Below are 14,392 nucleotides of genomic sequence, written 5' to 3'. Positions count from 1 at the left end.
TTAGTCAAAGCATGAACAGGTAATCTCGAGGTAAGAGGACAGGGCAGTTTTGAACAGTTTAAAAGAGGTTATTGACCGAATGTGAGCAGGTAAGTTGTTCCAGTCAGAGGGAGCTTTAAACATAAAAGATGTTTTGCCAACTGCATTGGATATGTTTCATGGAACCTTAAAGTAAGTCTGTGCACAATGTCTCAGATTGTGTTCAGTACATGGGTCCATACTCCATATACTGTTTTAAATACTGAGGATAGTTAAAATGAATACATTTGAAAATTAACTGTTGCCACTGCTGCTGTCGTCTTACTGTGGGAGATGGTACGTTGAGATTCATCAAGATCAATCAAGATTCACTTTTCAGGATTCAAATTCCAAAAACGCAAAAGCAGCAGATATACAAGCTCAATAGAGCTTGTAGATCTGCTACTTTTGATGCTTTTTTTAGGCTGTAGTATGATCAAGTAGGGCGTTAATTTATGGAATAATATGGAGATAAGAGGTGTATGCCCGACAGCAACGATATTAATAAAGTTTAATTGATTCATTACTATGTGTTTTGCAGTCCTACACCTTTGAGATGCAAGTCATTGCAGCCAAGGCTAATTTTGCTGGTGCGTTCCGGTGTGAGGTGACCTCTAGGGACAAGTTTGACAGCTGCAACTTTGACTTGACTGTACATGGTAGGTATGCTTATGCAGTGTTGATTTTGACAGCAAAATTTGATTTAGTTTTAGTCATAGTCTTGTAAAATAGTTTAGTTTTAGTCCCATTTTAGTCACCTGAAATGTTTTACTTTTAGTCTAGTTTTAGTCGACTAAATCTACAGTTGATTTAGTCAACTGAAATGTATTTTTGGCGGGCCATGATGCCTGTGAGATGGCTGATTTTCACTTCGCTGCATACCGAAAATAACTGATCTACAAGCGGGCACCCACGATAACTTGCCTTAGTTCTACTTCTGTATCTCTTCTCCACTAGTCCCTCCCAAACATTTTAGTTTTTATTTGTTGACGAAATTGTCATTATATTTAGTCATAGTTTTGCTCATGGCTTAGTTTTTATAAAATAATGAAGGTCCCTAGTAACTCAGTCCCACTTCCCTAGTAACTCAGTCCCACTTCCCTTGTGACGCCCATGGGAAAAGTACTAGTATTTCTGACTAGTTTACATGCAAAACTGAGATTGTTTGGTGCTATTGATCATAATGTCTTACATCAACTGTCCTTTGTTATGTCTGCAGATGTTCAGAAGGATGTAGATGGATTTGACATAAGAGCAGCATTTAGGCGCACGTAAGTATTTCTTTAACCTACAGCATGTTAACACGTGAAAAACTAAAACATAATAAATCCCAAACTGGTCACACTTTTTATTAACTTAGTATCCATTTAGTGTCCACATAACATGCTGATATTGTACTACTCATGCCTTTAATATTCTACATTTATTCACAGACATGACAGTGGATCAAAATTGTACCTTTTCATAATGGGGGCTAAGCTACCCTGTTCAAACTAATTTCAATAGTTTCATTTTTGCACCACCTCATTTTGGAGATGTATTTATTTAATAGACAGAAACAAGAATCAGCAACCCTCTTAATACTGTTAGGGAATGTGGATTGTGGAGTCTTCTGGTTTTAAAGCAATAAACTGTTCCTTCAAACGTTTTGTTAAATGGTTTGAGACATGAACTCTTCAAATGACTTAAAGCACAGATTTACGCTTCTTAATATTGACATATTATAATATTGATGTTATTGGTCAAAGTAATTACAATTTAGTAGTACATTTTTGTTACAACTAACTACTTGTAACTAACAATTGTTTAAACTATGTAGATTAAATGACAGTTATGTATGTCAGTAACTCAGGTAATTTCTATGAAAATGATATACCGGTAGGAATATCGACTGATGCTCTCTTCCTCAAAGCTCCTGTAATTCAGAACAATATAAGGACACACACACACACACACACACACACACACACACACACACACACACACACACACACACACACACACACACACACACACACACACACACACACACACACAGTATATAGGGGTGGGGCAAATAAATATCGGAACAACTTTGATAATATGTTAATTGTAAAAAAAAGTATTAAATGTGTTCTCACTTTATTATCTATTTGTTGATCAGGACAAAGCACAATTATTAAGGAAGTAAGATATTAAATAATGAATTGCTGTTTAAAAATACTTCATCAATAGTAATTAACTGTATCGTAGTGCTACCACGTTGGGCATGTCAAGAATAACTGTGGACATGCAAACTCATTAGGGGAGGTGAACCTGCTACGAAGAAAAGTGGACCATCAACAAGGTAGTAAGGGCGTTTGTTGCAACAGCGGAGGCTCATATTCAAACTATGAGATATGATTGTGAATGTAAAGATAACTCAGGACAAGGACTGAAGCCTTATCTCTCCTATGTCCTGCTCTTGTCTTTTGGGTCAAACACAACTCATATAGTTTGGATAATGGTGTCTCCATCTGCTGAGGTTTGAGAGCGTGATCCACAGTAGAGATCAAGAGAGGATAAAAAAAAAACACACACAGTTAAATTTTTTAAATCTTAAGTGCAATCCAAAAATGGAGTCATGCTGGATGGTAGCTCACTAGCTTAGCTTCCATTGTGTTACCTTTTGACACAGGCCTTTCCAGACATTTCAGTTGAGAATGTATAATCTGGTCAGGTTTTAATATACAGTAATATACAGTATAAAGTACTGGTCTGGTTTAAGGACACCTATCACCTCTCCCTGATATACAACTGGATCCCTGTCAAAACAGCAGCGCCGGCTGCACAAACTACTATACCCAGCAGCGTGTTTTGGCCTGGTTTGATTATATTGAAAGTGCCTCATGTGGACATGTGCTAAGACACATAGGCATAGCCCACTGACAGGGCTTCCATACAGAGGAAGTGAAGCCATGGTGCACTGTAACTTTGCCTCACTGTCTAATCCTGATTGCCTGCAAGATCAGAAGGTAGGAGATAAACACATAACCAAACCTATATCCTTGCCTTTATCTTCCATCCAATTGGAGCAGACATTCCACACCGGGATTTGGACCAGGTGCAGTCATTAACCTTGAATGCATATTGTTTTGGAGGATTGCTGCTGTGAGCCTGTGTTTCTCCTGCATCTTTGGCTGGACCAGGGAAACCAACTATCTCTCCAAACTGATATCTGTGCACTTGAATGAATCTTGGTAAACAGAATTAAGAATTCATAAGCCAAGCGGTCCATGCGCATACACATAGGCTCTGATGCCTGACAGCGTGTCGCGGGTTTGAATCCTGATCCAGACGACCTTTGCTGCGTGTCACTCCCCATCTATCTCCCCAGTCTAACTGTCCTATCAATAAAGGCATGAAAGCCCAAAAACAAATCTTATAATTCATAGTTCTGTTTACCTGTACTGTATGTCACTGTTTCTCAACGTCTGGTCCTGGAACCCACAGCCTATGTCTGTACCACTGAAAGTGTACAAATGGAAATATTTGTGTTCTTGGGGACCCCACCCAAATCTACACTGTAATAATTATCAGTGTTAATTTAACTCTGAGAGTGTACAAATGGAACCAAATTAACCAATATGGGTCCATTTGTTCAAATTATTTATATGATATGACATTGTGATATTGGTGGCTGATGTTTCTACAGTAGCGTAGACCATGACGGAGGGGAACTGGACTTCAGTGGCTTGTTAAAGAAGAGGTGAGTATCTAGAAAATACTAAGCACACAGCTAGCTTTTGTTGACATAATAAAAATAATTTCCACTGTTATAAACATATTTTGAACTTTTTTTAAATGTTGTTGTTCATTAAAATGTGTCTCTCCTTTCTCTCCTAATTCTTCTTCAGAGAGTAAGCAACTTGGGTTTGCACTGACAGATTGGATTGATTGTTTTGTTATACTAAACAAGAGTAACCATATGTTTACAGCATGCGAAAACATTTCCCCTGCCTTCACTGCCCGTGGGGAATCAATTATTGCTTTCAGCGCAGACAATCTCTTTGATTTGCATCTGCACATTCAGCCACAAAACACCCTTTCCCAATTAGAGGGTTTGGAACACTATAGTCACATCAAGTAACAGCACAACTCACAACTAAATATGAATCCTGTAATAGACCAAGGTTTAAGAAACATACTCCTTTTTTTATTTATTTTTTTCAGGAAATGGGAAAAAAATATTTTGTGTTCTAGCAGATCCAATGTATTTATTATTTGGTCACAATCTCTTGTTAACACTTTTCATTTGTTAAATATGTATACAACCCATAGATAAACCTCAGAACCACAATAATCCAAATTAATTGTGAAATGAAAATGAATACATACTATATAGTTTTTCAAATGATTTTTTTTCTTTTTTGCATGACAGTTCTTATGACACATAATACAAAGAATAACATAGGGCATTCATTTATGAAATTATCAAATATGGAGATACAAGAGATACACAACGATATCTAACTGCACTAGTTTGCAGTTGTATGCAACATATTTTTTTCTCTCATATCTTGATGTAAATGTTTTCTGGCACTTGTCATTTCACATTCACAATAGTTAAACTGCATGCCATGCAAAGTCACAATCCTATCTGATCTAACATCAATAGTATGCAGCCTACCCTGACAATACCTGCTGAGATATCCATTCCCACAATAGCATATTATGAACATGGTTAATGCTTGTCTCACATTTTAGACCTATGAGCAGGGGCGTCAATTGGGTATGGCAGGGGTATGCAGCTGCCATACCCTGGGTCCAGGGGGGAAGATAAAAGCTAGTTCTAAATATGAATCCATGAACGTCTTTTTATCTATCTGTGCGGGTTATTATGTTGGTAAATTACAGTAAAATAACTACAAATGCAAAATGTAACTAAAATGGTCACTTTAACAAGGTATTATAATTATATCATAGGTATATATAATTATATATTATATATGTACTTCTTAAAATAAATATATCATGCCTGTTGCTAAGGTATGGCAGACACCAGTCATGTTGCCATACCGTAGCTTTTTCTGAACTGACGCCACTGCCTATGAGCCTATATAGTTTGTGATTGCCTTAATAACCATAACATATTGCATGTAAAATGTCCAGGTTTCTATGCTGCTGACTGATGTCTTGGTGCAGCCAAACATCCCCAAATGTGGTTTTGTGATGTTCAGAGTTTTGTGTGTGTTAATCCGTCTGGTTTGTTTTACCATGCTTCATGCTTTGCCGCTTGGTTTCTGCTTCTGCTTCTGAATGAGCAGCAGTTTTACTAAATCCTCGACCCGGTAAGAAACTGCTGACATTTTTGCTATGCTGTCTGGTTGACATGTTCAGAAAAGTCCTTGTTTATCATGTGCACTTCCTTGAGTGGAATGAAAAAAACTATTTTGTTGTCATGGCAGCTTATGTTTAATTAAATAGGAAAACAAATTGTATAATGTTGTTCTCTGCTACTGTACATTGTGACTGATTTATGCCTCTGGGCTGCTTTATCTGCAGAAGAGCTGAAATAAGCAATGAACCGGATGTGGATGTGTGGACCATTCTGTCCAAGTCCCCAGCTTCAGATTATGAGAAGATTGCCTTCCAGTACGGCATCACAGACCTACGTGGAATGCTCAAGAGACTGAAGAAGATGAAGCAGGAGTCAAAGAAAAGCGCAGGTCTGGGCTGTATTTCTCTTGGGCCAAGCTTTACCTGCTCGGACATTAATGATGATGATGATGATGATGATGATGATGATGATGATGATGATGATGATGATGACGATCTACTGCAGTGGTCTTCAACGTTTTCAGGCCAAGGAGACCTTTGTTGAGAGAGAGAGATGAATCAGGGACCCCCACAATCTTTTCATAGATATAGTTTCATTGTTTGACAACACGATCAACATTATATTTTGATGCATGTGTTTTCAGATATTTAACCACTTGAACTCACAACGCCTCGTGTTGCTAGGCGTTGTGAGCTTGTAGATCAGCTATTTTTGGCTAAAGTTCTCAGAATATGGACGCTAGGGTTCAAGCGGTTAATATAAGAACGGGGGAAAAAAACAAGTTCTTATCTCACAAAGATTTGGAGGACCCCCTGTAGTAACTCTGAGGACCCCCAGGGGTCCCTGACCCCCTGTTGAAGACCCCTGATCTACTGTATAGCATGTGAGCTGGTCACGAGTACATGCACCTCTATGTTGGTTAATGTAACTGTGATGTGCCAAGTGGTTACGTTCACATCATTCCACTGTTGCTCCATTTGACACTGTCACATACTGCAGGTTTGTATATGTGTGCCATCGCCACCCAAGCCCAACCTGCATGGGCTCTGCTTCCATTGTGGGTTCTGTTCTCCCTGGGTGGGGGTTCTCTCCGGGGCGGGGGATCCTATTCCTGTAATCTGATTTGAACTGTTTATTTATTATTATATACTGATTATTGTACATTCTGTCCACGACACAGCTTTCGGGAAGAAGATGGATCCTGCTTACCAAGTGCAGAAGGGGCAAAAAGTCAAACTCGCCGTCGAGGTTGCCGATCCAGATGCTGTCGTGAAATGGACGAAGAATGGAGTTGTGATTCAGCCGACCGGGAGGTTGGGATCGGGGAGAGGGGACGGCTTCTTTGCACTTAATCTCCATCCATTATGAATACAGACTATTTAGGACATTATGCTAATGGTATCTTTTCACTTCTCTCCCCCTCTTTGCTGTACTCTCCTACTCTTCTCCATCCTCACCTACCCACCACCTGCAACATGATATGGACTCACTTCCATGTCATTTCATTACATTACTAGCAAGTAAGTGTCCTAGTGAGAATTAACTGAGTAACAAGAACAAGATAAACTCAGTTCGAAACAACCATAATACATCTTCCTCTTTATACCAATTTGCCCAATCCAGCATGGCTGAAAACAACCTTTTTCAACCTCTCAGACAATTATGACATTTGTACTTCATAATGCAAGGTTCATTTTCATTTTCCAGGTATGTTTTCGAGAGTGTTGGCAACATGCGCTACCTCACCATTAACCACTGCTCCCTGGCGGATGATGCGTGCTATGCCTGTGTGATCGGAGAGGAGAAGAGCGTCACGGAGCTCTTAGTCATGGGTACGTATGTGTTCAAATCACTGTGAACCTGGCGTCCCTATTTTGGGCAGATCATTGTGGCCACATTTTCAAAACGTTCTTCTTTTTCTAAAAATCCTGTAGTTACACAATCTCTGCATACATGTGTGCATGTCTACGTGTCTGTGTGTCCCTCGCCGCATATCTCGAGAACTGCGGCTTCAACTCCTCATTTGTGTCGCTTAGCCTTTGTATCTGTCTGTCTGTCTGTCTGTATGTGTCCCTTTTATGCCCATTACATAGCCTGAGGGGCATGCGTTCCCAATGGCCATCATTTCCTACAGCCATCGGCCTAATCTTCCAAAGTAGAGAAAATAGCAGATCTACAAACGTGCGTGTGTGTGTGTGTGTGTGTGTGTGTGTGTGTGTGTGTGTGTGTGTGTGTGTGTGTGTGTGTGTGTGTGCGTGCGCGCACGCGCACGTGTGTGTGACATTGTCATGTCTTACAAGTGTAAAATAGGAAAAGGTTACTCTTTGTATTGTATTCCTTTCTTAATACTGTATATTTTCTCTAGAACCACCTGTGCAGATCGTGAAGAACCTAGAGGATCAGCAGGCCATGAAGGGAGAGCGGGTGGAGTTAGAATGTGAGGTGTCAGACGACGGAGCCACTGTCAAGTGGTGAGACATTCACCTTGCAAATACAAAACAAGTTCTTGCTATTAGTCAATCAATAGTCCATTGTATTTATATAGTGCCAAATCACAAGTTGTGCGTGCCATACTCTACAGAGACCCAACAATTCCCCCATGAGCCAAGTACTTGATGATGTAGTGGTGACGGCAAGGGAAAACCTAGAGTAGAACTTGGCTCTGGGTCGACAGCCATCTGCCTCAAGAGTAAACCTCAGTCACTGTAGAATAACATACAGTTAAAATCCGGCCATTAATTGAATACTCCAGTACATCCGTGAAGTTCATACCCAACAGGAGACTGCAGCGTTTGAATCCTCCATGGTGCTTCTGGCTTGGCTGGGTGCTCTAAAGAACACAGGCATGAACACAGGCATGTTTTCAGTGGGAAATCGATAGGGGAGAGAGATCCTTGTTGCCGCTCTAGTGATTGATTCCGACAGGTCATTCAGAGTCCCCGTTCAGCAGGGAGAACTGGGAGGGATAGCGTGTTCCTCCACATGCATTATATCCACCAGGTGAAACTCACTGTAAAAGGAAAAGCAGTGGCTGGCGACCGAGACACATGACGTCTACACTCTCCCCAAGAACAACAAGTAGGGGTCAGCAGTGACAGGGACTACGTGGGGGAATTAGGAATTGGCAAAATGACTAAATCGTGAGAAGAAAAGAAAAAGGAATACTCCATACCTCCATTCATTTATTCTACACTATGTGCTTGTCCATTAGTACTGTATGGTGCTTCGCTCAGATGTATATGGTTCATATTGTTCCTCACAGGTCTCTTTCTCGACTAGTTGAATGTCTGCACCACCGCCCCCTGTCATTGCATCCGTGTACTTTTCTTTACTTTTCTTCAGTGGTGGAAAAAGTACTCATGCATATATTTTACTTAAGTATCAATACTGCTCTACGGAAATACTCTGTTACAAGTAAAAGTCCGGAATTCAAAATGTTGGCATCAAAATGTACTTAAAGTACCAAAAGTAAAAGTACAAAATGTTTGAAAATAGCAGATCTACAAGCTCATAACGTGTTGTGAGCTTGTAGATCGGCTATTTTCAAATAGCCAACGTATAAAATAGGGCTACATTGGTTTACGTATGTTTTATAATATTATAATTTATATCTGCAAAGTAACAAGTAACTAAAGTTACTTAAAATAATTGTAGTGGAGTAAAAGTACAATATTTTGATCCGAGATGTAGTGGAGTGGAAGTAAAAGTATTGGAATTTGGAAATACTCAAGTAAAATACAAATACCTACTTGTACTTGGTTACTTTACATCACTGCTTTTCTTTCTCTGTACTTTACTTTTCTGCATAGTCTGAGTGGGTCACGTCTCTGCAGCAATACACACAAGTAGACGGACAACTGGCTTGTGTATTTGTAGCACTTAATGCAATAAATGATAAGAGTGCTGACAGGGAAGATCACACACTCACACAGCGTCCTTGAACCATTTCCTCCCTGCATCCAAAGTGACCGTTTTACAGAGATCTTTAAGTTTGCTTCTACTTGAATTTTTGTTTAAATATGTATTTATGTCATTTAAAACGTATCATTTTTAATTGAGTATTCGACATCAGTAGCTAATCGGCCAGTTTAGAATTCTGGTGCTCACATTATGTACTTCTGTGCAGGGAAAAGGATGGTGTGGAGCTGACCAGAGACGAGTCCGTCAAGTACCGCTTCAAGAAAGATGGTTGCAAACATGTATTGATCATTAATGAGGTCACAAAGGAAGACTGTGGAAACTACAAGGTCATAACCAGTGGGGGTGAATCAATGGCCGAAGTCATGGTGCATGGTAAGTAGTGTTGGCAAGGAAACAACATATTGTTATCCAACCTTGTCAAAAGCACATCATATGTACACAGTCAGATAAGATTTAGAACTGGGCATGAAACACAATTGTGTGCACAAAGAAGAAGCTAAACATTCTATTGTAAAAACACATCCACAATTCCACATACCCTATCAATCGTCACATGATGGCCGTGTCCCTTCTGGCATGCTTCTTTGCTGCCTAACCTTGGAATATGCTGGCTCGTGCATTGACTCGCACCATTCTGCCAAGGCTGCTGCACACACACAAGTCCAAATGCCATCTAAAGTTAGCAGACAAGGCCCATATTTTATCTGAAGGGCACTGGTCTGGACAAATGACCCTGTTCCTGTGGCCTCCCGGGCTCTATCCTTCTGTCCCAAGTATTGTGTGTTGTAGAGCTGGTGGTTTAGATCTGCTTGTACTTATGTTTATGAGCTGGCAAATAATGGAATACTGAACATGATATAGTGCATTATTGTACAAGCATAGCATTGAGTAGCCATTTGGAATATATATATAGATATAGGCCTATATTATTTTATCTGTATCGACAGTAAGGGAAAAGCTCTTTGCAATCATTCCTGAGAATGCAAACTTCCAGATCTAATACTTTCAAATTGGTAAAACTCAGCATAAGTTGTGATCTAAAGGTATTCTTTATTATTGATAGATAGGAGAGTTTCCAACAGCCTGGAGATCAGATTGTATAATAACATTGTTTTGTAGATAATCGTATTTTGTTCTTTTTTTTATTATTAGATCAAATGAAACACTGTGAGTTTTTAATTATTTTTGCTATAAATGTGTCACTCAACTCCACAACAGTTGTTAAATGGATCATGTCATTATGTTTAGAAACACTTCAATTCCATTTCACAGGTGATCGTTTAGGAATGTTGGATGGGAACGGTTCAAACTCATCCCTACCTGGACGTAGGAAAAATATATAAATGTCTAAGAAACTATCTACTTTCACCTTCATTGTGACTACCAAGTAACCATGTCATCTTAGGATCATCAGCTTATAGAGTTGACGTGTGACGTGCTGTCACAAAATCGACCAAGCAAATTATGGGCAGCTATAATAATTGATATAATATATTTTAATTTAGAAACAGCCACTTCAATGTGGCTATATACAGTATATGCATGCATGCATGCATGCATGCAAATACAGTATATATTTTTGTGCTGTGTGTGTGTGTGTGTGTGTGTGTGTGTGTGTGTACTGTATGTGACTTGTGTGTATTTCCCAGGGCTTGTTGTGTATAGATCAGCATTTTAAACCTGATCCTATCCCTGCTCTCAGTCCAGTTAAGTTTATCTGGGCTCTTAATCAGACACAGCGGCTGCCAAGAATTACCAGCTGTCAATACAGCAGCGGAGATCAACACCTCATCTACAGTCGAACTTCCATTATAGTGCCATTCTCAGCTCATTTGTCCTCCATGGGTGCCAGTTAACATCAAGCTCCTGTAACCTTTGTTAGGAGTGTGGTATGGTAGTTAGTTAATTTTAGATACTGTAGTTCATTTTTCCTAGCAGACGAAATTATTAGTTGCTTACGTGCATACCACAAACACATAGGACATGCAATAATAATAATAATAATAGTAATTAAACTAAATACAGTATTACAGTAAATGAACACAATGGGTTCATGGGTCATACTGACTCTACACACCACAGACAGGAGTTTTGTAACTGCAAGAGGAGGTTGCTTACCGTTACTTTCTAGATATCTATTTCTTTCCAATGCATTAAAAAAAACAATAGACCATATTCACACCGTGGCCATCTTGGATCACATGACTTCCTGGGATAGCAGCTTGCATTACAAACCATTGTGAACAATGGAGCAATGGTCCCAAAATATGAGTTCTATTCAACCAATTTCTTTTGACCAAATTGACAAATGGGCAGATGACAACATCAACATCCCCAAAAGGATTAAATAGAAGGGTACATCCACAATATGTATGGTAGTTAGGTTGCAACCTTACTGTGTACAAAGACTTGCTATCTGTGCAGGGCTTGCTCTAGCCTAGTAAGCTTGACTCCTCCCATCTTCTGTTCGAATCAAATGAAAGCAGGAAGAGTCTGGTTTACGAGGCTAGGCTTGCTCCACTATCATATTAACTATTTGTTGTTAGATTGTTCCTGATTAATATGCAAAAATCACGATACAGTAATATTAACTATATCATGGCAGAGCAAGCACTAGTCTGCACAGATACTGTAGCAAGTATTTGCACAGAGTAATACTGCAACCTAACTACCATGAATATTGTGGATGTACTCTTCTATTTAATCATTTTGGGGATGTTGATGTTGTCATCTGCCCATTTGTCAATTTGGTAAAAAGAAATTGGTTGAATAGAACTCATATTTTGGGACCATCGCTCCATTGTTCACAATGGTTTGTAATGCAGGCTGCTATCCCAGGAAGTCATGTGATCCAAGATGGCCGCGTTGTGAATATGGTAATAGTGTTAATATCCTCTGGCTTCATCTTCAGCTATAGTTAACTGCTTCCCTCATATCTGTTGCTAAGATACAATTCAGAAAATGTTGCATAGTCAAGATAATGAACCCCTCCTGCTCTGACATAGCAACATTATCTCCATACAAAAGTGCATTTTGTTTTGTCTTCAGATACATCTTGCTGTGCAGTATATTCACAAGCCCTCATCATGCAGTATAGTATGTGAACCCATCATTTTCACCATCTCATACTCTGAGATGTTGTTTTCCAGAGAAGGAACTTGAGATCTACCAGAGCATTGCTGACCTCACAGTGAAGGCAAAGGACGACGCTGTGTTCAAATGTGAGGTTTCTGATGAGAAAGTGAAAGGTAAATGGTACAAGAATGGAGTGGAATTGGTGCCTGATGCCAGGACCCATATCACTCACATTGGCAGGTGTGTATGACATGCATGTGTTTTTGGGTGTTTTTTTGCATCTCCATTCATGTTTTCACAACTTTAGCACAACTGACTGATAAGATAAGAATTATGATACATAATTCATGATTTGTGTATGAGGCTCATATGACCATATCATATATATTATGAACTGAACTTACAGTATAGAGACCACATTTTGGTCGGATACTCTGGGTTCAGGCTAATAGATTACAGGTCATAGTAACTTTGGTTGCCCTGACTACGAAATCATGATATACTGTATGTCACTAGTAGTGGAAAATTACCAACACTACGTGTCACTTTCTTCCTGTTACTTCCTTGTTATGATCTGGGAACAAATGAATGAGTCCCACGATTCTTACTGTCATAAACTGTACTCTTTATATACTGTTCTCCTCCATCTTGGAGGAGAGAGAGATTTAGAAAGCTGCCGCTATGGTAGCTCACTGTCTGTCTTCCTTGTCTGCTCTCTTAAAATACAGCAATCTAAGATATACGTCCTTTGGTCTCTGTCTCTTATTTTGGTTATGGATTTTATCCATATTCCATATTTATTTAACTTAATTAATTTATTTAACACTGACTATAACCTTTTCAAAACATTTTGGATCCTCAGGATGCATAAATTGACTATTGATGACGTCAAATCAGAGGATGAGGCGGACTATTCCTTTATACCAGAGGGCTATGCTTTCAATCTCTCTGCCAAACTTAGTTTCTTGGGTAATGCTGATTATTTTATACTGCACATCATTCAGATCATCACATGGCCATTTTGACTGGATGAAGTTCTCACCATCAGTATCTTTCTTTTCTTTTTAAAGAGGTGAAGATTGACTTTGTGCCTCGCCAAGGTATACAACTCAAACTTCCAAGTCTTATATTGTTGTATCTAGTCCAAGGACTATAGAAGGTGAAACGTATATTCTATATTCATTTCAACAATTTGTCTTGTGGTCAAAGATCCTCCTAAGATCCACTTGGACTGCACGGGACAGAACGATGACTCCACCATTTTTGTGGTCGCTGGCAACAAACTACGTTTGGATGTCCCTATCACTGGAGACCCTGCTCCTACTGTGATTTGGACCAAAGGAGAGAAGGTAAAAGAAAACAAAAAAAACAGCACAAGGCAAGAGTTCATTCATAACCACATGCCCATTATCATCATCATTACATCTGTATGGCTAGAATCACGTGGCATTGTGAGTAAGCACAGTCTCTTTCACAAGCAAACAAACAACAAAAAGAAAATGTCTTGAAATGTTGTATTGTGCATTGGGAAAAAGCAGAGTAGAACACAACCACGTCTACTAAAACTATTCTAATTTAATAGTTACAACGCTGAAATTAACTAGTGACTTAGGCTACAGACTGTGTGTGCTCACTGATGCTAATGCTAATGCTATCATTCCTCCCTGCTGATAACATTGGCCTTTTTTAGCAATGGTGAGAAGGTCCATCGACTTGTTCTCACCCATCTGAACAGGTAGGATGGAGGAGGTACACACAAGAAAATAGTCCTGACCCCATTTTTATGGGTCGCAAATAAATCAAATAAAATAAATACAAAATCTGACCTTAAAAAATAAAGTTTTTTTAATAATAACAAAAAATCCATTCATTAAAAAAACCTTTTGAAAATATCAGATCTGCAGATAACAGCGTGTTGCAATGTTGTGAGCTTGCAGATCTGCTATTTTCACTATGTATTTTTGTACCTTTGGGTCCTAGTTAGACACCAAAGTGTCTCGAGCTGAACGTTTTTGGAAACCCCTGCAATAGGGAAGGAGGAGGGGAGGACACATAACCGCCCTGCTTTCTTGCTGCTTC

At 39.3% G+C, this 14,392-nt stretch overlaps 1 protein-coding gene across 1 annotated transcript in view; it reads left to right on the top strand.

The window, feature by feature from the left end:
* mybpc3 (myosin binding protein C3) overlaps window positions 1-14,392 on the top strand; it is a gene marked incomplete at its 5' end in the record, with an annotated part of 58,013 nt that overhangs the window by 17,181 nt on the left and 26,440 nt on the right. Inside the window, 12 exons of the mRNA XM_080730210.1 lie at window positions 560-677; window positions 1,238-1,289; window positions 3,692-3,745; window positions 5,542-5,705; window positions 6,498-6,630; window positions 7,025-7,149; window positions 7,683-7,788; window positions 9,444-9,610; window positions 12,388-12,553; window positions 13,176-13,282; window positions 13,384-13,413; window positions 13,523-13,662. Of these exons, the coding sequence (XP_080586336.1) occupies window positions 560-677; window positions 1,238-1,289; window positions 3,692-3,745; window positions 5,542-5,705; window positions 6,498-6,630; window positions 7,025-7,149; window positions 7,683-7,788; window positions 9,444-9,610; window positions 12,388-12,553; window positions 13,176-13,282; window positions 13,384-13,413; window positions 13,523-13,662 (1,362 nt within the window). The remainder of the gene's footprint in view (window positions 1-559; window positions 678-1,237; window positions 1,290-3,691; window positions 3,746-5,541; window positions 5,706-6,497; window positions 6,631-7,024; window positions 7,150-7,682; window positions 7,789-9,443; window positions 9,611-12,387; window positions 12,554-13,175; window positions 13,283-13,383; window positions 13,414-13,522; window positions 13,663-14,392) is intronic.

The sequence above is a fragment of the Nannobrachium achirus genome (genome assembly GCF_963921795.1).
Source record: "Nannobrachium achirus genome assembly, chromosome: 7".
Classification (NCBI taxonomy): Eukaryota; Metazoa; Chordata; class Actinopteri; order Myctophiformes; family Myctophidae; genus Nannobrachium; species Nannobrachium achirus.
The sequence above is the reverse complement of the archived record's forward strand: the minus strand, read 5'-3'. Positions and strand labels throughout refer to the sequence as shown.